The sequence below is a fragment of the Alligator mississippiensis genome, chromosome 4, assembly GCF_030867095.1.
Source record: "Alligator mississippiensis isolate rAllMis1 chromosome 4, rAllMis1, whole genome shotgun sequence".
Taxonomy (NCBI): Eukaryota; Metazoa; Chordata; order Crocodylia; family Alligatoridae; genus Alligator; species Alligator mississippiensis.
The window spans coordinates 57,438,729-57,463,263 of record NC_081827.1 but is presented as its reverse complement, the minus strand read 5'-3'; the positions used below and the strand labels follow the sequence as shown (position 1 = coordinate 57,463,263).

Below are 24,535 nucleotides of genomic sequence, written 5' to 3'. Positions count from 1 at the left end.
CCACAGATCTAAGAACTATAGCAAGGCTGTTTACACATATGATGTCTTGTTAGAGGATTTTCTATGAAATAAATTAATGTCTATATGACAGAGGCTAATTGTAGGATATGCTTAAAAATGTTTAGTATACAAAATTGTGCAATGTATCTAGCATCTGCTCAGGAGGTCATCATATATCTTTTATTTCATTCTTTCCCCAAAGAGTAAGTTTAAATGTAAATGTATTCTGCAGCTTTAATTTACAAACACTGGCCCCTGTTGTGTTTAAAAAGCAGTACTCTTAATCACAAAAGCTGCACTCTTACTCCTCCAACACCTTAATTGCAGAAGGTAATGAGTATCATAGGATTTTAGCAGCACCCTTTCCATCCACCCCTTGGGCTTTTCTATTTCACAGAATTTACAACCTATTCTGCTAAACGCCTACAGAGAATTGGTCAAGTTCAAGATTTCTCTTTTAAAGCTATTGAAATTCTTCAGTTGTGAAAATAAGTTAATGAAATAGCCCCCTTTTCCCTCTCTAACACTCTCAATGTGCTCTGTTATGCAGATTTTACATAGACAGGCACATCCACAATGTATTTGGGGGCTATTTGGATGGAAATAGAAAAAGCTATGGAGCAAGACAGAGCCAGTCTAGATGTAAACAGGCTGGAACTGCTGGCAGCTATACTGTTACAAATAAAATTGCATTCCCTACTGTCTTCTCACTTATCAATTTTGACAGAAGACTGTCCTGACTTCTCATAAACTGCATTGAAAAGGACAAATCACATTGGATGTCAGATTTGCTGGAATGGATTTGGTTGGTAGCTTACCACAAAGAAACTGAGGGTTATCTCCATTCCACATGGTGGGGAAAGACAATACTCTGTCTAGGCAGTGGGGGCTGTACCTCATAGGATAAAGTATCATTTAATCCCTATCTTTTTTTGGTCAGGTCTAGTTTTGGGGATATCTGACATGAGAGATATAATTTTCTTTTACATCCCAGCAGAAGTGCCATATTCCAGCATGTCTTTTGCAAATACAAGATCCAAATAGAAACATAATCTAGCATGGAAGACAGATTTAAAAAATAAGATTACTTTCCTCTCTCTCATTTCTCTAGGTACAATTAGGGTCACAACATTGCTTTGTCTCCATGTGCAAGATTCCCTCAGATGTCAGCATATGCTAGAAAACAGTACCAGTGTTAGAAAATTGGTACCAGAAAAAAATACAGCATTTGAGTGCTTATTAAATTTTTCATTCCACTATTTTGGATGAAGAATTTTAATAACTTTTGACCTAGACAAATAGGTGACAAATCCCTGGTAATAAGCATGCAATACTATATCGGTAGCTATTATCTTCCTGAGGCTTTTGTAGAACAAACTGCCAGCATATAGCACTGTATTACACAGAAGAGCCAAACAATGAGGTATCCCCTGAGGAATGGCTTCTGCAACTGGCATTGTTATATGGTTTTCTATTATATAGGAGATGCACCTGTGTGTCAGCTGTTTGCAGCAAAAGACTAGCAGGTTGGCTTGCTGGGCAGGGGCAACAGGTGGGCAACACCTGATGGACAGGTAGCATGAGGGAGAAAGTGGGTAGGTCTGGTTAGAGAGAGAGAAGCTGTGGAGCTAAGTGTGAGAAGAGAGCCACAGCTACCAAGATCACCAAGCTATTCCTGATGCACAAAGTGAGTACTGCAGTAGGTTCAAAGTGTTAAGAATACAGGAGAGGAACACACAAAATGTGAAATGCTGTGAGCCCTTGTAGGGCTGATGAGGCCTTGCTAGCCTGCTTTTAAATTTAAGCCCTGAGTTTGAAGAACTCATGACAGACTTTCAGGGAGTGTGTCTCATAAACAAGTCAAACAGAAGGAACATTGTTTCAGGATTATACACTAACTGGCTACAAAAGGCTCAAGAGCTGTCATCACATCCTCTAGTAAATCACAAACATCCACTTGAACTCCATTCCCCTCCCCCCCCCATTAGCTGACAGAAGTATACTAAATTTCCAAATCCTTGTCAAAAGACTAAATCTCAATAATCACTCCTTATAGCATGTATTAAACACACAGCACCTTAAACTCTCAAACAAAAAGCAAATGCATTACATTACCTTCTGGACAGCTATACATACTGAAAAATAACATGCCCTCAGCTTATTTTGTTATCTTAAATAAAACGAATTTATTTTTAGCTTTCATTATCTCTCATTTTACCATCTTCACTAACACTCCATCTCAGGAGCTACTGCAGTCTTTGTTACTTTTTCACATTAACTTCTTTTTCTAGATTTTTCTTTTATCCTCAGGCAATTTTCCTTGTTTCTGACACTCCACATGGCAAAATGCCCACGCTGTTTTTATTGAAACTAACTTACCTGGGACATAAAGTATTTAGATCCACTTGTGGGATGCCCTAGGATTGAAGGGCCCCTCAATGAATTTGAACCTTCCTGTAAGAAAGAACCGGAGGGCAATGCTGGACTACTGCTCACATGCAGCAGACCCACAGCACTATAGCTTGTACCACTGAGCAGCTTTTGCAAGCATGAGAAAGAGATGTTTTGGGCAGAGGTGCTCACGCCTTGGAGTCAGGACAGCTCTCCTCTGCCCTGTGGAGATTACCAGCCCCAATCGCCATGCAGCTTGGAGGGAGTTGCCCTGGAGCCGGGACAACTCCCCCTACCCCGCCATAGCCCAGGCCTGACCCCCGTTGTCCCTCGCCAGCCTGGGGCTGGCACCTGGGAGAGCCTGGAGGTCCCCTTGGCTGCTGCAGGGGGGCAGAGTAGGGCAGAAGCAGTCCTGGACTGAACTGCTCCTGATGGGAGTAAATTTGCTCCCAACAGGTGCACATTTAGATGTGTGTCCAGGCACAGTTTAAGTCCTGAAAAGCAATGCTTTCTCATCAGATTAGAGGAGTGTTTTGGTAATGGCAGTATCTATTATAGAAGTTATGAGATGTACTTTAGTCAAATTGATTTAGATCCTCTACATCCTGATGAAGTCTTCACTGTTCCTGGATGAAGCTTATTAGAAATTGTTTCTACCCTCCTAAAAATTTTGATGAAAACAAGAAAAAATCATTTTCAAATAAATTTATTGTGAAAAATATGACTTTTCAAAAAAACTGTAAAACCTGCAAACTGAAATTGCTTTCCCTTGTATTTTGAAAATGAAAATAACTGGCAAAAAATATGAAAAGTTTAAACTGAAAGCAAAAACTACAACTTATGCCTTTCCTGAGTGCTACTTTGATCTCCCTCCTCTACCCAATCTGCTGTTCTGCCTCCTGTTTCCTACCTTGTGCTTCCTGCCTGATCTGCTGCTCTGTTTTTTTGCTTCCTGCCCTGTGCTTTCTGTCCAATCTGCTCTAGTTTCTGCATCCTGCTCTATCTCCTCCCCTGCCTGCTACCTGCCACCTTGTTCTAAAGCATCTACTACTGCTGGAGACTGGGCTAGGGGGACCATTGTTCTGAACCAGTATGGCACTTCTTATATTCTAGAGAGGATAGGAAGGATTGGGGTCCAAAGTACATACCAAACACTGCTTACAGATGCTAAAAAACAAAACAGTGCTTTACTTTAAACTTGGTGCAGTCCCATGCTGGGCCCAGCACATGCCTAAAAGAGGCAGCACGTTAGCTGGACCAGGCTCACCTACATCTGTACAGACTGGGTGCTTTAATGGGGCTTTTTGGGCACTTTTATCTAATAGCTGATTGAATCAGCTTTTGATAACAGCTGTGAGAAATTTTCTTTTACAAGGTACAAGTGTGTGGCAGCTGTTCCTGAAACAAATTCCCAGCTCCATTCAAGTATATTTAAAAGCCCAGTCCCTTAATCTGCAGGTTTCTCTAAACTGCAATATGTGCCCTTCTCTAAGTGATGAACTTCAGATGCACAAAATCCTAAAGTCTATGTGGCTCTCAGATTTCAAATTTAAATTAACTGAGAATCAATGTGACATAATTAGCTTCATTTTTTACAATCTATTTCACTTGTAATGCATAAAGTCACACTTTATCTTTGCTGTATTTCAAAATGTTACTGCCCAGCACTTGGCTCTGTAAACATCATTATTACTGCTGAGTGCCTGCCTTGGATTTGAAATGAGTGAGAAGATTTATTTGCCTCATCAGCACATTCTAAACATCCATCCAGCCAATCAAAATGCAGAAGATACAACAGATGTTCTAGCATCTGCTACGAAGAACATTTATGCGGCCAAAAGACTATGCAGCTAAATTTTCAAACCTTTACAGTTTCACATTTTAATATTCTTGATCTAAAACTGTGTAAATGGTATTTGGAATATTAATTAAATCAAGTTACTGAACATAATGATTCAATTCTAGACAGATACAAAAAATTAACATACTTGCCTGTGTTACAGTTTATTATTTAAATATGCTAAATGCAAAAGACTATGAAAAGGCAATGTTAAGACTGTACCTTCAAAAACCCATGGAAATGTGTAAACCGAAATTCTAGAAGCAAAACAGCTCATTTAGATTCCTGTCTACCTTATACAGATACAGGCACACAAAATGATACACAGTGGGCATGTTTACATGTGCATTAACGCACTGTATTTATGGCGCATTAAGTTTAGTACCTGTGGGAATTTTTACACGTGTAAGTGCTGTAGCGCCAGGCACTTTGAAAAGTGATGCGCTGTGACGCTTGCAGTTATATAAGCGGCGAAATGCATGTCAGTGATGAGAAAACTGCAGTGACAAGCTTTTGAACTAAAACACATTGGAGGTGCTTTAGTTCAAAAGTGCACCGCTGCCATTTTTAGCGTGCTGATGCACATTTTGCCGCTTATACAACTGCATGTAGCACAGTCGAGTCTACTCCGAAGTGGCGGATTTTCGGCATGTCACAGGACAAAAAAGTATGTGTATAAACGCTCTGTAATAACAAGTGCTAACTCAATGCACAGTAACTGGCACTACTGAGCAGTAGCACTGACACACTATCAGTGCTACTGGTGCCAGCAGTAGCACAGGTGCATGCCTTTTTAGTGCTGTGATGTGCTAATGCGCAGAAGAATTAGTCTACTGCACATTTAGCATCTTGTTTAGATGCGCCCAGTGATTTTTTAAAGTTACTTCCATTTTTTTCTTAGTAGCAATATGACATTGATGAGTACACTGTCCATGCTGCCTTTCAGCTGTCTAAATGTCATCCAAATATGCTATAGCCCTCACTCCAAAACACAGAGGTTGATGGTGACAGTCATGAGATTAACTATAGAGGAATGTTATAAACAAACCTTTTGTGTTGTATACCACTAACTATTTCACTTACACTCTACCCATGTCCTCCAAGACTGAGTAAAATATCCAAAACTCTCTGACAAGTTGCCTTGGTAAATAAATTAATAAACAGTTTTTCAGAAAAAATCTCTTTTGGGATTTTTCCTTTGTGAAAGTGACTTTTAAGGCCCAAGGCATGCCGTTTTTAATCATAGTTTAAGGTTAATCTCATTGGCAGCCATCAGTCTCAGGAGACCAGAGAGATTATGTCTCTGGTGGGTTACTGAGTACCACCACAACTTCTTGAATGGCTGAGGAATACAAATGCATGACAAGCAGATCCTCTGACAAGTTGCACATACAAATTCAGTTGAACTTGCACTGGCATACCGAGTACCATTTAGTCTTGCCTGCCTCTGACACCTCTTCTCTAGATCATCATTGACCCTCTCCCTCTCAAAGCGATGTAGCCCTGCTTTATGGTGGCTTTCTGTTTGCGGTAGTTGGAAGCGATTGTTTCCTAATGTTGTCTAATGATGTGCAGCTCATGAAGGTTTTTCTTGCAGACAACAACATGGAGTTAGGACCATCCAAGTTGATGTTTTCCAGTGGCCAGCTCACCATAGAGTATGTCCTTGGGGATTCAGCCATGGCTCATACAATTCACATGTCCTAACCAACAGAGGAGTCTCTGTCTCAGGAGCACAAACATACTGGGTATCTTGGCCCGTTGCAGAAGACCAAAGTTGGGGATTTTGTCACACCATGTTATGCCTATCATACAGTGGAGACACTGAAGATAGAAACTGTTCAATTTTCTTTCTTCCTTAGCATAAGGAGTCCATGTTTTCCTGCCATACAATACAGAGCTAAGTATGCAAGCACTGTAGACAGTAATCTTTGTCAACAGAGTGAGTGCTCTGTTTTTACAAACTCTCTTTTGAAATTTAGCCATGGTGTTGCTTGCCTTTGCAATGCGAGCATTAATTTCAGCTCCAAGCCAAGATTCTGTGAGATGCTGGAGCCCAAGTAAGTGAATTATAACTCTTCAGGACTTAGTATCATAGGAAAGGAGAGTCCCAACTTCCCAGGAGAAGTACATACATGTTTCTTGGCTTGGAAAGTCCCAATACATTATTGACCAATGATATTATTCATACACTGAAGCTATTTAAAAATGTTTGAGTTATATTTTAAAGTTATGTTTTCTTTCCTTTTAAGTCCATGAAGTTGAGTTACATGATACTGGGCACATCTACATGAGCCAGCCACTGCACAGATGTTACTGCACAGTTGTTACTGCATAACCAAGTACTAAATGACTGTGCAGTAACTGGTGTTACTGAGCAGTAGTGTCCTGGCACAGTTGCCTAGTGATGAGATGCGTCTACTGACACACATCAACTTTGATAGTGGAAGCGAGTGAACAAAAATACTGAAGTACTTAAAAATTCTTGAGCTACCTAAAATAATTTTACTGTAAAATATGGGCATATAAAGACTACATAAGGGTGTGGTATAATGATAAAAAAGTCTACAGATAAAACATCATTAAAATGGAAGATTTATAATCCACAGAATCTCACAAACATGAAAATAATTCAAGCACCTTGTTCTTCATTCTCCAAATGAAAAATAGATGCCATATATTGTAATGCTGCCCAACAATAAGGTGCTGAAGAACTAAGCTCACTTTTCTTCATTTTCTTGGGAAAACATAAGCTGTGACAACAATGAGGAAGAATTTTTATTACCTTTCAGGTGAAATGAGGAGTAACCTTGTGTTTGTTTTATGAAATCATGAAACAAAATGACTATCACTGACTAGATATATTTTCCTCCTATTTTAAACCACAATGAATGGCAATAACTTTGATAAATTTGCCAGTGTCATTTTTGTGTCCTTTCTTCCTCCACGTGTAGTGATGCTCCTTAGTTAGGAGCACAATTCAAGTCAGTAAATTGGGATATTCATTACTAGTGACAGCTACAGAAGACAGCAATTTCATCTGGTTTGAATGTCAGCATTTTGTGGTGAGTTATGCTAAATACATAAAAAAATATTAAGAACAAACAAGCACAACAGCAAGTGGCCTGACATCCTACTTTATCTAAATGATCTTCACATCAAAAGAAAAGGTGGAAGTGTGATTTAGGGGCTAAAACAAAAATGCAACTAGTCAGGACTTCAGGGTTGTATTGCCAGTTCTGTCATTGACTGGCTGTTTTATCTTGTGCAAATCATTTAACTTGTGGGCTAGGGACAGACATTCAAAATCCTGAGCCTGTATTGATTCAATCTTTGCAGGTTAGTCTAACCTGGCTAGGCTAAATCAGTTTGTAACCCAGACAGACATCCCAGAAATGTAGGCACATGCTTGCAGTGGCTCAGGCTAGAAGCAGGGGGGGGAGGGGGGAGGCACTATAAGAGCCCTCCCGTTGCTTCCACAGAGCACAGCTGAGGAGGGTGTGGCCAGGCCCCTGCAGGACACTCTTATTACTTCCCCACCTCCTGAGCTGCCCAGTGGGGATGTTTATCACCCCTAACTCAGTGTGTATCAACTCATTAAGAAAGCAAAGCCTCTCTCCACTAACTAACGGAGCTTTTCTTAAACAGCTCTTCTAAGGAAGGACATTAAGCTACCTGTTGATTAGCTCCAGAAAGCCTGTCTGCTTCTGTCCTTTCCCACAGCATGGACTGTAGCCAACATGTGGTCTGCTAGCTAATACACAGACACCTCTCAGCAAGGCAGAGGGGACAGGGGAATTCCTGCTTAGCAGGGAGTGGTGAGAGGGAGAGGGGGAGCAAACAGCTTTTCTTAAAGAGCTTTTCCAAGGAAGGGCATTAAGCTACCTGTTGATTAGCTCCAAAAAGCCTTTCTGCCTTGGATGTCTCCCACAGCATGGACTGCAGCTAGCATGTGGTTTGCTAGCTAATGCTGAGGTGTCTGAGTAAGGAAGAGGAGAGGGGGGGAAATAATCCCTGTTTAGCAGGGAGAAGCCAGGCAGATGCTTTGTGCCTGCAAATCTGTGCCAAGCTCCAGCCAAGGAGCAGAGGGGAGGGGCCAGTCCTGCTGTGGAGCAGAGAACCCTGCCCAGCCCAGAGAGCATGCTGGGATGCTGGGGGGTGTCTAGTTTATCTAAAACCAGCAAGAGCCAAATCAGTTAAGTCTGATGCTATATTTAGCCAGGTTTATTTCAAACCAGTTTCAGCCATTCTTAAACTGGTTTATGTGCACTGAATGTCTGTTCTGTTACCAGTTTAAACCAGTTTCTGATTACTTAACCAGTTTATGTGTAATGTCTGTCCCTAGCCATGAAGCTCAGTTCACCTACTTATAAATTACAATGTTGTAACAACAGTGGCTATACTTCATTAGGGTTGTGGTAGGTTTAATTAATTCACATCTGTAAAGGGAGTGTGCCATTCTAAACTCAAAGGTGACATTTTAAAAGTAAAGCATTATTCTGTTATTACCTCTTATGCAGTGTTCTACTGGCCATATTTAGCCAGAAATTATATGCATATTACTGTCTTTATGTAAATCATGACTATTTAAACCTCAAGAGCCTTCTTAATACGAAAATATCTGAAAAGTGTTTCCTTGTGCTACTGGGCCAGATGTGTGCTAAAAGCCGTTCATTTTAATTACTATTCTGGATTATTCAAAGAACTACAGTAAAACCTAAGGCCATGCCACTGTTTCATTTTTAACAGTCACCCTTCCTTTTTACAGTCTGCACTGGCAGTCAGACAATTCACAGGATAGGCATTACAATTATAACAACACAAGACTCCTCTTGAATCAAGGAAATATTTTTCTATAAGAAACCTTGAATGGGAACTATGTAATATTTTCATGTGTACAACTGAACCAATTTATAGTATGCCATTTACAAACTAAAAAAGATTATTTAAGATGATTTTTAATAAATATATTTAAAATGAAATCCACCTTTTTCTGTACCTCTGTATATTAAAACTGGTAAGACTGGCACGGAAAAAAAGAAGTTAGTAAAACCAGAAAGACTTTCTTGTGACTGAGATTACAGACATACTCATTATCTGTCATATCATTCTTAATACTGTAGATTTAAAATGAAAAATTTACATTCTATACTTAAATAACTGTGTTAATAAAATGCCTGCATAGAGTAAGGTTTCCAGGTTTCAGTATTAATTTTTGGGCTATTTTGAACGGTTGTTCGGCAAATACATGGAATATTAAAAAGCCTAGGTTTTCCAAACCCCTTCTGACCTGCCTGTCAGTTCAATACCACCCCCTCTCGTCAATGCGATTAGCAGCTGCATAAAGCTGACAACTATGGGTGTAGAGATGAGGCATGTGGTAAAAAATATCACTCTTCCATTAAAAGTCTACAGTATATTTACCAGCAAGTCTGATTTATATCCTTTCATCCCAAGAAACTGGTCTAACTGCAACAGAAAGTTACAACATTTTTCCTGACTTTGGCTGTGGCAAATACATCTTTAGAGCAGGGGTTGGCAACGTTTTTCGACAGAGTGCCAAGAACACCTGCAAAATCAACTTGCAAAATGTTGGTGTGTCAGGAATGGATGGTGGGGGAGCCACAAGGGGCCCAATCCTTATTGTGGCAGGGAAAGGCTGGGGCTGCACTGCCGTCTGCCCTGAGGTGCACGTGTCATGCAAAATTCCTTTGTGTACCAGACTCTGGCACCTGTGCCAGGGGTTGCCTATCCCTGCTTTAGAGTCAAGCTAAAGAGCACTGTATTTCTTGAAGTTTTCACTGTTTGATTATTTCTGGTGGCTGCTGAATTTGAAATTTGCCTCCTATTTGCTAATGGCTCTTTTTGATTTATTCCAACTTTTAGAAGGTTCAAGTGAAAAATTGATCCCCGGAGGAAATAAAGAAGGAAAAAGGACAGTACTACGGGATGTAAATAAGGTATTATAGTGACTCTGTTCATTTATACCACTTACAAAGTCCCTAGCAAGGCATGATCTCTGTCTCCCCTTCACTTTTAGAAAATTAAATGTAAAATATGATTTAATGCTTGTAACAAGATATTTCATGCTAAATCAACAGGCTTTATCACAAACCCCTAAATCAGAAATAGCTCCCAGTTTGGTGGCCACAAATTATTATATAGGTTAGTTTCTTTACATAGATACTGTAGTTCAAGAATCAAACAAAAAAGTTATGTGTTTAAACAAAAAGTGACTCTGCATGTACACTAACTACTTCTATGAAAATGGTATTCTATTTTTAGCATTCATGAGCTCCAGTTACACTGAGAGCCTTGTTACACCTTACACTGTGAGCTGCACTAATGTTGATTGGTGTTAGTGTTAGCTTGAATTTGGAACAGTCACAGTTCTTCCAGCAGGGGCTCAGAGGACTGAAAGGTAAGAATACCCTCCACCCCGACTTTCCATTATAGGCTTTCCCACTACCGCCTGGAGTTTCCCCTTGGTGCCTGGAGTTCCACATCATCAGGATAAGGAGGGCAGGTCAGGTGTTTACACTAAGATGTAGCCTAGTGTGGCTACATATTAGATGTGGCTATGCCTTAGTGTAAACATGAGCTGGGTTACACAGATCAGAGATAATTGTGCCCTGGAGTGGTATAATTTTGAGCCTCCTAACGGGTGCTTAAAACCAGTTTCAGGTGTTAACGTGTGGACAATCCAGGTTTTAAGAGCTTCAGAACCCACTTAAAATGACTGTGCAACAAGATTCTGACACTGACTGTAATGTCTGTAAAAGAGTGTTTGCAGGCTATCACAGCTCTGAAGGGAGCTGTTATAGGTTATCAGATCAGTAATCCTCATGTTAAAAAGTCATGAGGCAGCTCTCATTTCATCTAGTGTGTTAATAATAGACCATTCAGAAAGTCCCTAAATACTTACAGAGTTCACATTTGACCAAATCCCGATATATCTATATATCTATATATAGATATATAGATATATATCTATATAGGGCCTAAGCCTGAAAATCCTTACATATGCAAGTGACTTTACTAGGTTTTCTTTGACTTCAGTGGGGTTGCTTCAATGGCATAGTTTCTCACATATATTCTTGTATTTTCACATCTTTAAATAATAGCATTTGAAAGAGACGGAAATCCCTTTCTGGCAATGGGGTGGGGAAAAAACAGTAAAAGAAATTAACCCCCAAAATATTAATGTTAAACATGTGACTACAACAAAAATATGGAAATTTACATTTAGAGCTGATGCTTCATCCTCATCTCATCACGATGGCCTTAGGGGCCCCAAACAAAAGGAATATGATATTGTTGAAACATTCAAACACAATAAGACAAATTAAGGACAGAGAATTAAATGCTCTCCCTATTGTATGGAAGTCAATGGAAGCTTTGCCACTGACATCAAGGCTAAGGACAGAAGTTACACATAAACTGGTTTAAGTAATCAGAAACTGGTTTAAACTTGTAAAAGAACAGAAGTTCAGTGCACATAAACCAGTTTCAAAATGGCTGAAACTGGGTAAGATAAACCTGGTTGAATGTAGTATCAGATATAACTGATTTTGGTCAACCCGGTTTATGAAACTTCTATCCCAGACCTTTCCTGGTTCAAGTTAAATCACAGTCCCCTCAGCATCCCAGCATGCTTTCCAGCCCTGGTCTGGGGTAGGCTGTGCTGTCTGCTCCAGCAGAGAAGGGCTGGGGGAGGAGGGAAGACAGGGACTGCCCCCCCCGCCAGTCAAACCCTGGCTGGGGTCTAGAGCCAGGGAGGGGGGTTAAACCCTGCTTCCCCTGGCTAAACCTCATTTCCCCTGAGTACAGAGCTGCCCTGCTCTGCTAAACTTATTGAAAATTACTGCTGGCTGTCAATGTGGACTACAAATCCCAGAGGCACCTGGAAGCAGGAAGAGGACGTGATGAGCAACCCTGCAGAGTCCTGTTTCTATGATTCTCGACCACAAATCGCAGAGGCCTCAGGGACAGCAGGAAGAGGAAGTGAATACACAGCCCGTGCTGGCTACATGTCAGAGATACATGAGCTAGCACCCTCTAGCTTTTGGTCTGAGCCACTGCAGGCATGTGGCTGCATTTCCTGAATCAAAAGTGAATGTGTGTCCAGTTGGTTCTCAATTTAATCTCTGCAGTTTAGACTAACTTGCACAGACTGAATTGATTCAGCCTTGGGCTTTTTGACTGCCTTGTACTTAGCCCAAGTGACACAAGTTACACTCCTCCTACTTTAGTGAAGGAATATAAAAAATAGGATTTATTCACATTTATATTTAACAGATTTGTGCATGCACATACTTCCCTACACATTTAAATGAAGGGTTATATGTCCATAAAAGATTGTTAGTGCCTTCCAAGACGCATGTTCCTGTTATGGATGCAGCTGAAAAAGTGTCTATAATTCACATAGCTGAAGCTCGGACTTAAAGCTGTTGTCTTTTGTCCCGAACAGTTAGCTACAGGCTGCTTTGGTTAGGAGGAGAAACTGATGATGGAGTCAAATATCTCTGATAAAATTATGTATAGTTGTCATGATGGTTTTCCTCAATGCAGGCGTAATCAAACATTAGGAGACAAGCCCTTTGTTCACATTTGATACTTTTTTCAGCCAGCACATCACAAAGTCTCTTATCATAGATTCATAGACAATTAGGGTTAGGGGACCCCAGGGGGTCATCTAGTTCTAGTCCAGGTGTGGGCAATAACTTCGGCTGGAGGGCTGCCAATTTTTCTTTGCACCACAGGTGACAATGACATTCCTCACTTTTGAAATATCTTGATTTTCCACTAATAAGCTATCTTTTCTATGATTTGCTTGCCTACTATCCCTGGTCAATGTCTTCTCCAGTTTCACAGACTTTAATCCTTTTTGTAACTGCACATCTGAAGAAGTCAGTGGCACATCTATATGTGTCCCTAATGTGCCATGGTTACTCTGCTGTCATTTAGTGCTTCCTCTTGGAAGTACTAAATGATAGTGCAGTAACAGCCCATACTGCACTGTATTGGCACTGCATGGTTATTTTTACCCCTACATCACCATAGCAATGCACTATAAGAAGGAAGCGCGTTGCTATGGCAATGTAGCGTCACATGTAGATACGCACACTGTATTCAAAAGTTTGACTCAGTCTATCCCAACCATGCATTTAGTCCAATAAAATATATCACCCACAGAAACCCTCACATATTTCCTGGACCATCCCAGCTACAACATCTCTCCCTAACTACCAGACTCCAATTATAATTGCCAAGTCCCAAACAAAAGACACTGAGACTGGTCCATCCAGCTAAACTCTATCCCTTTGGCTTGGTGTCAGCACCTCTTGCCCCATTTTCTGATATGGGAAAGCAAATTTTGCTAGGCACTTGTGACACACTTTCCCAATGAGCCTTAGAAGTGTAACTGTCCAATTGTTGTGGTAAATTAAGTACCAACATTAAAATGAACTACTTCACTTACTTTTTGCACTACTGACATTTCCCCTTGTTTTACCAACTAAATTTATCGCTTTTTCCTAGACATTAAAAAATGTCATGAACCACATTAGAATCCTGTTATTAAATATGGAACAGGGCTCATAGGGTGTGTCCAGACAAGTGCAGCCATGCGGTATGTGGTACCGCAAACATGTCTGCAATGCCACATACTGCACAGCATGCGCTGCTCCATTTTTTTCCCCCACAGGCTTTTCTGACCCCTGGATATTCTGCAGAAAAAAAAAATTGGAGCAGCGCATGCACAGGCAGTGTACACTGCTGAAAAGCGGAGCCAGGCTGCCCAGAGCCATGCTGTGGCTGCCAGCCAGGCTCTGCCTGGCAGGATCACCACTGCTGCAGCCCAGGGAGGCCCTCAGGACCCCAGGTAAGTCTTTCCTACCACACCTGGGGTAACTTGTTGTGCCACAGCTACTTGTCCTGGAGGAACCAAATGTCCATGCTTATCTGGACGTGGCCATAGAGATAAACTTTCTTACTCCTCATTAGTAATTCATCTTTCTTCAGGTGATCTAGTACAAAGAAAGATTCAAGTTTCATGTAAAATCCTGCAACCTCTCTCTATGCATCTGGTTTATTTTGCTTATTTAGATTTTCAAGTTCAAGTCCAGCTGAAAAAGTTTAATTGATCTATTGCTACTTTATAGCAATAGATGTCTCCTGGGTCCTCTGACAGATCAGGATAGTTCTCTTCTTTCCCATTCCTTCTAGCTTTCTGCTGTGTGCTGAACAGATCAAAATTATGATGGGCTCTCAACAGCATCTAGGAGTATATACTAAATCTTGCTAATTCTTGAAAGAGGGGTACAATCCTTTTCTAGGCACAAATTCTGCAGCACTTCCAGGGCTAGGCCACACAACACAACTAGTTAATCTCAACAGCCATTCATTTAAGCTGTGATGTTGAAATGATCCAATTAAGTCTCCAACAGAGGTTATTTTCCTCCCACAAAGATAGTAAACTTTAGCAGTATATGAATTACCTGAACTGGGAAAACCTGACCTCACTCTTCTGGAACTCTGTGGATTACAGAGTAGAAAACTACTATAAATATCCAGTTTTACTCAAGGCCATTGTCTGGCCTAAAATCATATCCAGGTGGCCTTTGATATTATTCTCCAGAAGACTGTTCAACTCTTTACACACTTGTTGCAGCTTATCTCTATCAGCTAGTACCAGTTTAAGCAAAGTTCTTCTGACCTTCTGAATCCACAAGAAATATTCTGGTCCATGACAGTCAGGTTACTGATTACCTCATTTATCTATCTTGCCATTCCAAGTCATCTTGGAAGGCAAAATAGAGGCCTCCACCCAGACAGAACTCATGGTTCCATCCCATGAAGCCTCCACCTAGATGGAACCCATGGTTCTGGCCTCCATTCAGGCGGAGCCCTTGGCTCTCAGCTGTGGGGGCTCCATGGCATGACTCCAGGCACATGAGATGAGGAGCATAGCAACCTCCCCTTGTGAGGTTTGCTCCATAGTGGAGTGTTTAGAATCCCAGACAGTGGAGTTCCAGACCATGGTGCAGAGGCTGCATGCCATCAGGGATGGTGAGCAGAAGACTGACTCCTACTGCCAGGCCCTTCACCCCAGGAAAGAAAAGGGAAGATCGAGGTTGCTTGCTAGAAGCAGGGAAGCCAAGAGGCACTCCCATACTGTCCAGCCAGGGGGTTGGACAAAGGTCGTCTCTGGCCCCAAGGCTTACTGTACTAGGGTCACCACCCCCCTGGATCTCTGCAATAGGTATGAACCTCTTGCAGCACCAATAGAGACTGCAGAGTTGCCAGCTACTGCAAGTGAGGAAGAAACACGACCACCTATCATCCCTAAGATGAAACACAGAGTGGTCATTGTGGGAAAAGGGGACAGAGGGAGAAATCTGTCACCCCAACCCCTTAGCTCAGGAGGTCTGCTGCCTCCTAGGAGCCCATATCTGGGATGTGGCTGAGAGGATCCCAAAACTTATCCAGCCCCCCGACCACTACCCTATGCTCCTTATCCATGCGGGCACAAACGACATGGCCCAGAGCAATCCCAGCTGGGTCATGAGTGGCTACAGGGCTCTGGGAGCGGGACTCAGGGGTATAGGGGGACAGGTGGTTTTTTCCTTGATCCTTCTGGTTATGGGTCATGGGCAGAGGAGGGAGAGACGAATCGAGGCAGTAAACAGAAGACTGCGGCTCTGGTGCTACCGTGAAGGCTTCGGCTTCTACAACCACAGTCCACTCTTCGGAGAGAGAGACAGTAGTCTGTTGGGAAGAGATGGCCTCCACCTTATTCCATTGGGGAAGAAGTTCTTCTCAGCCAGAATGGCTGACTTGCTTGATCTGGCTTTAAACTAAGCTCACTGTGGGATGGGTGGACTACCACCAGAGCAAGCTCACCAAGCATCAACCACAAAACCAGCAGGTTAGGATGCTCAAGGGAACCCACTCCTACCCAAGCCCAGGAACAGAGCTTCTCCATGGGTATAAGGAAGCCTAGGGCCTCCAACAGCACACTGACCTGCCTGCACACTAAAATGCTAGGAGTTTGGGGAATAAACAGGGAGAACTGGTCCTTCTGCTAACAAAAACTACTACAATCTCATAGGGATCACAGAGACCTGGTGGGACTCCACCTATGACTGGACTACTGCTATAAATGGCTATAACCTGTACAGGAGAGATCGTGCTGAAAAAAGGGGCGGGGGTGCAGCTCTCTATGTGAAGAAGAGCTACATGTCCCTACAAGCTGAGACTGGCACCCAAGGAGGATAACTGGAGACCCTTTGGGTTAGAATACAAGGGGAACATAGTGAAGGGGATACAATGGTAGAAGTCTACTACAGACCACCAAACCAGGAACATGTGCTTGACCAAGAATTTACCAGGGAGCTGGCTGAGGCTGCACGCTCTCAGTGCATGGTCATGATGGGCAATTTTAACTACCTGGACATCTCATGGGATGAGCACTTGGCCAAATCCAATTGGTCACAAAGCTTCCTTACATGCGTGGATGAGCTCTACCTGCCTCAAGAAGTTTATGGGCCAACAAGAGGAAAGGCACTGTTGGACCTGGTACTGGCCAAAGAGGGTGATCTAATCAGCAACCTATGAATCAAAGGGAACCTGGGCGATAGTGACCATGAGCTGATCATTTTCACCATCCATCACAAAGCTGGCAAGTCAGCCAGTAATGCAGCAGACCTTGACTTTAGGAAAGCTAACTTTCATAAGCCCAGGAGGCTTATTCTTGAGGCCCTGAGAGGCCATGATTTCACAGGGAGGGGAGTTCAGGATGAGTAGTTGCTCCTTAAGGAATTGATCCTAGAAGCACAAGGGGAGTCCATCCCAACCCGTAGGAAAGGTGGTAAAAGGGCTCAACAACCCCATTGGCTCAACAGGGAACTCATGGATCTCCTACATCTAAAAAGAGAGGAGTATAAAGGATGGAAGAAAGGAAACATCACTAAGGAGGAGTATACTGTACTGGTCCACACCTGCAGGGAGCGAATTAGAAAAGCCAAGGCTGCAACTGAACTCTATCTGGCTATGCGAATTAAGGACAATAAAAAGTCCTTCTTTAGATATGTAGGGAGTCAAAAGAAAAACAAGGGCAAAATTGGACCCCTGCTAAACCAACACTGGCAACACTCAGGAAAAAGCCAATCTGCTTAATGATTACTTTAAGTTGGTTTTTCACCAGCCCAAAGGGACTACCCTGTCTAACATGATGCGGGATGACCAGGGTAAGGATGAATATATGCCCATCAATGGCATGGATCTTGTGAGGGAGCATCTTGAGAGGCTGGAACCCCATAAATCAGCTGGTCCAGATAGGTTGCACCCTAGAGTGCAAAAGGAACTGGCAGACATCATAGCACAGCCACTGGTGAGGATATTCGAGAACTCGTGGCACTCGGGTGAAATACCTGAAGACAGGAAGAGGGCCAATGTGGTGCCCATCTTCAAGAAAGGGAGGAAAGAAGACCCAGGAAACTACAGGCCAATCAGTTTGACCTCAATCCCTAGGAATATTTTGGAAAAAAATATCAAAGAACCCATTCTTGACAGGCTAACAAAAGGCAACATTCTAGGGGATAGCCAGCATGGGTTTGTTGCGGATAGGTCTTGCTTGACCAATCTTATTTCCTTCTATGACCAGGGGACGTATCACCTGGACTAAAGGGAAGAGGTTGATGTCATATATTTGGACTTTAAAAAGCCTTTGACCTGGTGTCCCATGATGTCCTCATGGAAAAATTGGGCAACTGAAGCCTTGACTACTCCACAGTCCAATGGCTGGGGAACTGGTTCCAAAGTAAGACCCAGAGGGTGGTAGCTGACAGAACTGAATCAACACAGTACTCAGTGACTAGTGCCGTCCCCCAAGGCTCTTTTTTTGGACCTGTACTCTTTAATCTCTTAAGAAATGATCTGAAAACTGGTGTCAAAAGTGGACTAGCCAAGTTCACTGACAACACCAAACTTTGGTGAAGAGTGCTCACACTTGAGGATAGGCTGGTGATCCAGGCCGACCTTAATAGGCTTGCAAGGTGGGCTTATGAAAACCTGATGGCATTCAATACAGAGAAATGCAAGGTGCTCCACCTCAGGAATAAAAACCTGCATCACACTTATAGGCTTGGCAATGCTACACTCATTAGCACCAGGACCAGAAGAGACTTGGGGGTCATGATTGACCACAAGATGAATATGAGCCACCAAGGCGATACCGCAACTGGCAATGTGAATAAAACAAACTCCTGCAAGACCGTTTTAGGCTGGACACAAGGAAAAACTTCTTTACTGTCTAAGCCCCCAAGGCCTGGAACAGGCTTCCCGCAGAGGTGGTGCAAGCACCTACTCTGAACACTTTCCAGAAACATTTGGATGCTTACCTTGCTGGGATCCTTTGACCCTAGCTGACTTTCTGCCCCTTGGGCAGGGGGCTGGACCCAATGATCTTACAAGGTCCCTTCCAGCCCTAATGTCTATGAAATCTATGAAATCCCTCTGTCTTTCCTGGAAAAAATTCCAGATGCTATTCTAGCTCCTTTTAGAAATAGTTTCCAGCTGCTTTATGCTTTGGTCCAATTCCTGTTGTGAAATCCTCAGCTCTTTTTTTAGGTATTATTTCAAACGCTCTTGGCTACTTCTGACTTCCATGAATGCTTCCATTATTTCTGACATCTTGGTTCATCAGGTACAGCCATTCAGTATTTGAGAATCGCACTCATCTCCTGATACCAGTTTTCTCTTTTTGACACAACTTGTTGGCCAACATTCAGAGTCCTACAGTTTTCCATTATTAGGAAAAACTGCTAATAAAGTCCAGTATCTTTAATACAATTCTGTTTATTTACAAAGAAAGTAAAAAGGCATGTTTCCCTGAACATATGCAGAATCAAACAACAAGAAATATTTTCTTTGCTCACAATTCACAACCCATTATACTAATATATACATTTAAAAATAGGGGCTGTCTTTTGTGTTGGGAGGCTCATTAGCTACAGGGTGGAAGATACAGGCATTTCTACCGCAAAAGTTCCAAGTTTTGAAGAAGAAATTCTTCTCTGTAGAGGCCAGACAACTTTCCTATTTAAATTTCATGTGAAATATTCTTTATTTCAGTCACTCAGTGGGTTTGCCTGGGGCAAGTGAATCACAGCTGACAGTAAATTAATGACTACAGTGGTGTGATTAGTAGAGATTACAGGCAACTGAGAACCTGCCTGAGCATTTACCACTGTCATAATACTTATGCCGGCTATTATTATGGATTAATAATGGTCATAAAGAGGACATGATTCCACTGTGGTAGACTCTATATAAATGTAAAATCTGTCTGCATTTTAATATCTCACTGATATTCTGATTAAATGGGGGAAAAATCTTTAATTTTTATAAAAATTAAAATTTTTATTATGTATTTTTGCTAACCAGCTATTTTATTAATTTATCTAAACCTTAATAAACAAATAGTCTCTCTCAGCTATAAGGCAGCAGCAGGGCAAATAAACACATTCAACAAAGAATTTGAAATTATATAAGCCTCATAAAAGCAAAACCAAATTTAAGATGAGAGACACTTTCATTATTGGAAACTACTCTGAAGGGCAATTGGAGGAAATAATGATTTCACTAATCCCCAACAATGATTTTTGAAGAGTTCAAACAAGAGTTTGTTTGTTCTGAGTGAGGTTCACCAAGTAGATGTTATTTGATTTTTCAATTTCCTTGGGGAGGAACTTCGGATTTCCTTGGTTTTAAGGGGGTAACAAGAACATTTGCTGAACTTGTATGAGAATATCTTAACTGTTAAAGGACAAAATAAAAGTGGACTCTGTGCTTGTTTACCAAAGCTTCCCCATCCATTTCATTTCTAAATATCAAACAGTAATCTGAAACCTTTAGAAAATTATTATGTACTATTAAAGGACAGCAAATATTAGGAAAGGATATTTTCATACTTTCATGTAAGCTACTGAATAATTTATATACATGTTATTGAAAAGACTAAACTCTATAAGGTTATGCAAAAGCTGAATATAATTTAATAATAAAAAATACCATGTACTGTTTATGGTTTCTACTAGAAACATTTTACCACTGTATCATAGGAAGGATGAAAAGCTAATGACTGACAAATAAGAAGAATAGTTAAACTGTGAAATTCAAATCTAATGAAGGGCAACATTACAAATGACAAGTTATCATTTTGGGAAGATACACATTACAGTTTTTCAGTCACTCAAAAAACCTTCACTCCTGTCATTCAAGTGTATAATGAATGTACAAGTACATAGTTATAAATAGTACAGAGCACAATTTGTTGTAAATTCAATCCTTACAACTTCAAATATTAACAAACAAGTTACAGAAATTATACCCAGTTTCAAAGTCAGAGCCTGATCTCTCATACATTGAAGCATGTGCCTAAGCATCTGCAAGACTGCACTCTTAGGTGGTAGAAAAAAAGCCAATTAATTCTGAAAATGAGAAGAAAAACCAATTAAGCTTCTAGTAACAGTTTTTTGATTTAGGAAAGGCTTTCTTTAAAGTGTCAAAACTGCAAAAGCAGAGAAGTTGAACTATAATTTCCATTGCACAACCATGATATGTGTGTAATAAGCTTTCTGAACTCATAATTAGGCATGCATAGCAAAATCTTGCTTTCATTTATAACCATACACTTTACTGAAGTCTGGGATATTGAATAGGTATATGTGATGGCAGAGCTTGCTACTTTATTTTTTTGTTTTAAATGAGCACCCCTGCTAGTATTTTTCTCGCAGCAGTTGGTTATCAGCAGTGCAAATACAAGATCTGTAAATGTAAAAAGAAATGCTGCGGTATGCCAGTCATCTTACCTCATACTCAAAGTCTTCTGTTCTATCTGCATCAGCAGGCATGCTGGAAAGATAGTCGTTACCTTCGTAAAATTCATGCTCCACTGGGTGAAGCGAATGGCAGCTATGTGAAACAAAGCAGTACAACGGAAATAGATGAGACAATAGTTTTTCAAATTAAAAATGATAAAAAAAATTTTCTCTGTAGTTTTCTCATCTCTGAAATTCTATTTGGAATTATCTGACAGTCCAAGAAAATGGAACTAGGAAGGATCTGGGGTTCTTTCAAATGCACAGAGACCAGTTAACTACATCTTGTTGGGTTCAGCGACTAAATACCTTTTGTCAGATGTATACATGATTATTTCTGAAAAGTGATTGAAGCAGAACATTGTTTTTGGCAATGTGCTTCAATGATTAAAATATCTGTGATTTCTCCTAGTTAAACATACCTAAGCTGTAGGTACGAAGGCTATGTCTATGTGCACCCAAAAACACACTTCAGATTAGAACAACACTCCCCTTATTACCATTTTACCACCTTAAATCCCTTAACTGAAGTCTCAAATATGTGCAATCTTAAGTGAAGTAACATGCACTCTATACCCTTCTCTAGGAAGAGTCAATAGGTAAATGTAATGATACTCTTCAAAGCATCAACAAAGAAAACATTTGCATTGGTTGGATAAAACCTACACAGAGCTTTGTGTCTGTGTGCTTGTGAGAGGTGGAAAAATGATGTAGAGTCTGCAGCTGTGCTTCTTGGAGGCCCACAGAATACGGGGCCTTCAAGGGGAACACTGTAGTATCACTGCAGTTTTGCCTGTAGCACAGTGCAGGACTAAGGTGGAAGGGAATAAGTGACAAACTATTGCAGTAACTCATGGAGGTGAGGATAGAGTATAGAGGACGAATCACAGAAAATTAGGGTTGGAGGGGACCTTGGAGATCATCTAGTTCAACCTCCTACTCAAATTAGGATCATTCCCAACTAGATCATCCCAGCCAAGGCTTTGTTTAGCTAGGTCTTAAAAACTGCCAAGGATGGAGAGTCCACAACCTCTCTGGGTAGCCTGTTCCAGCACTTTACTACTCTCCCAGTAAGACAGTTTTTCCTAACATATAACCTAAACTTCCCTTGCTGCAACTTGAGACCATTGCTTCTTGTTCTGTTATCTGTCACCACTGAGAACAGTCTAGCTCCATCCTCTGTGGAACCCCCCTTCAGGTAGCTGAAGGCTGTTATTAAATCCCCACCTGAGTCTTCTCTTTTCCAAACTAAATAAGCCCAGTTCCCTCAGCCCCACTTCAGAAGTCATGTGCCCCAGCCTCTGAACCATTTTTGTTGCCTTCTGCTGCACTCTCTCCAATTTGGCCACATCCTTTCTACAGTGGAGGGCCCAAAAGTGGACATGGTACTCCAGATGTGGCCTCACCAATGCCAAATAGAGGAGAAGAATCATTTTCCTTGATCTATTGGCAACACTCCTACTAATGCAGCCCACTATGCTGTTAGCTTTCTTCCCAACAAGGGCACTTCACAAGTTTTGGCTTATATTCAGCTTATTGTCCACTATAATCCCCAGGTCTTCTTCTGCTGACCTGCTGCTTAGCTAATCGGTCTCCAGCCTGTACCACTGCATAGGATTTTTCCATCCTATATGCAGGACTTTGCATTTGTCCTTATTGAACCTTATGAGATTAGCATAGATAGGATGGATCCCTATTTTAGCATAACTATTCTAGGCCAACATTTAAATCCAGTAAGTTTCAGGTAGAGATTTTACTAATAATTTATTACATTTTGTTTGCTATTTGGCAGGTGAGATTCTAGGTTTAATATCTATACTTTCAGTACAGTTTTGTTGTAAGAAAGCGAACTTTCATTCATTTCCTTGCTTCCTCTTTTGTGAGACATAAATAGTAATAATAATGATGATGGTAATGATGTATGCAATAACAACAAAACAATTCTTTATCAAATTTTATGAACCTTTTGGCTTTCTCCCTAACTAGGATTCAATTAGTATGAAGTCTTTTTTTTTAAAAGAATAACTATGAGTATGAAATAATCAGAACTGGGTTCCTCTAGTCTATGAGTGAAGTTCAGGACTGAAACAGACACTGCTCTAGGCCAGTCTAGAGCAGTGGCTATCAGTAAGTGTTGTGTAGAATAAGATGAAAATGCTCCAGTGGCATTTTCCAGAGAACTGTGGAACTAACACTGCAACTAATTCTTTGGTAGCAAAAAAATCTCTTTGAAACAAATACAGCAAAAACTGTGTTAACCGGCACTTTATTAGCCGGAAAACTCTATTAACCGGCATCCAAGGGACGTGTCAAAAGCAAAACCGGAAGTACAACTTCCAGGGGACTTCCCGTTTTGCCACCGTGAGCTGAGTTTTTCTTTGCCACTTCTTCGGACCATGGCCCAGGGCAAAGCAGCCTGAGCGGGGCCCCCCTTTCTGTCCCCCGGTACACTGACGCTGGGGAGAACACCAGATGGTGCATATTTGATTAACTGGCATATCTGATTAACTGGCATCCCTCATTCCTGGCGGATGCCAGATAACAGAGCTTTACTGTACCGAATTTTACTAAAGATAGTATCTGACACTGACTGGAAAAATGGGAGAAAAACGTAAATCATACCTGTCTGAAAGTAAAAAAGGGCAGATATCAGGTACTGGAGGTGTGGATGGCCTAAGCTTGGCCAGAGCCATAATGTGCTCGAAGGTGATGTCAGTCTGGGTGCTAGCATCCACAAGCTGCACATCCTGTGGGCAACTATGTGCTTTATTAATGGGTGCTCTCCGTAAAACCTGAACTACAATTGGCTCCCTGGCATTGCGAAAAGCTTCCACCGCCTCTTCGTGTGTGGCTTTGGAGAGGTCCTTCCCATTGACCTAATGGAAAAGAGAATATTATACAATTAGTAGTCAGAATACAAAGTATTTTATAATAATAGAAACATAAAACATATTCTATAAATTATTTGTAAAGTATATTAAAACATATTCTGATGTTTATTGTCCTCTGTGGCAATTCATGCAACAGATGACATAAAGACTGGGTAGGAAAATAACTTCTTTGGTCTTTGCTGAAAAATGAAATGCTAGAACTATTAAAGCAATGTCCTGCTAGAATTAGAAAGGAGCAAAATTAAGTATTTTTTAATTTAAATATATTATAAACTCTCCTTGTAAATTATTTTTCTGGCTTATAAAATGTGTATGTGTATGTGTGTATGAGAAAGAGAAACAGAGTGTATAAACCAAGGTCTTATTTTGTTTGGCATTTCAGAATCTTCTGTAACATGAATATGACACTATTTCTGGCAGATATTCTTATTAATGCTGATGTCAATAAATATGTGAAGGGCAATGAGGCCAACTTTAAATGTTTCGTCACTCATCTATTATTGTTACACTGTCATTAAGACTTCAATCAG

General features: G+C 41.1%; 1 protein-coding gene across 3 annotated transcripts in view; it reads right to left on the bottom strand.

The window, feature by feature from the left end:
* Window positions 1-24,535, bottom strand: part of PDZRN4 (PDZ domain containing ring finger 4) — a 404,074-nt gene that overhangs the window by 39,613 nt on the left and 339,926 nt on the right. For all 3 annotated transcript variants that reach the window (XM_059726014.1, XM_019492620.2, XM_019492628.2), the window contains 2 exons: window positions 23,737-23,990; window positions 21,106-21,208 (listed from right to left, as the gene is read on the bottom strand). In XM_059726014.1, coding sequence (XP_059581997.1) covers window positions 21,106-21,208; window positions 23,737-23,990 — 357 coding nt within the window. The remainder of the gene's footprint in view (window positions 1-21,105; window positions 21,209-23,736; window positions 23,991-24,535) is intronic.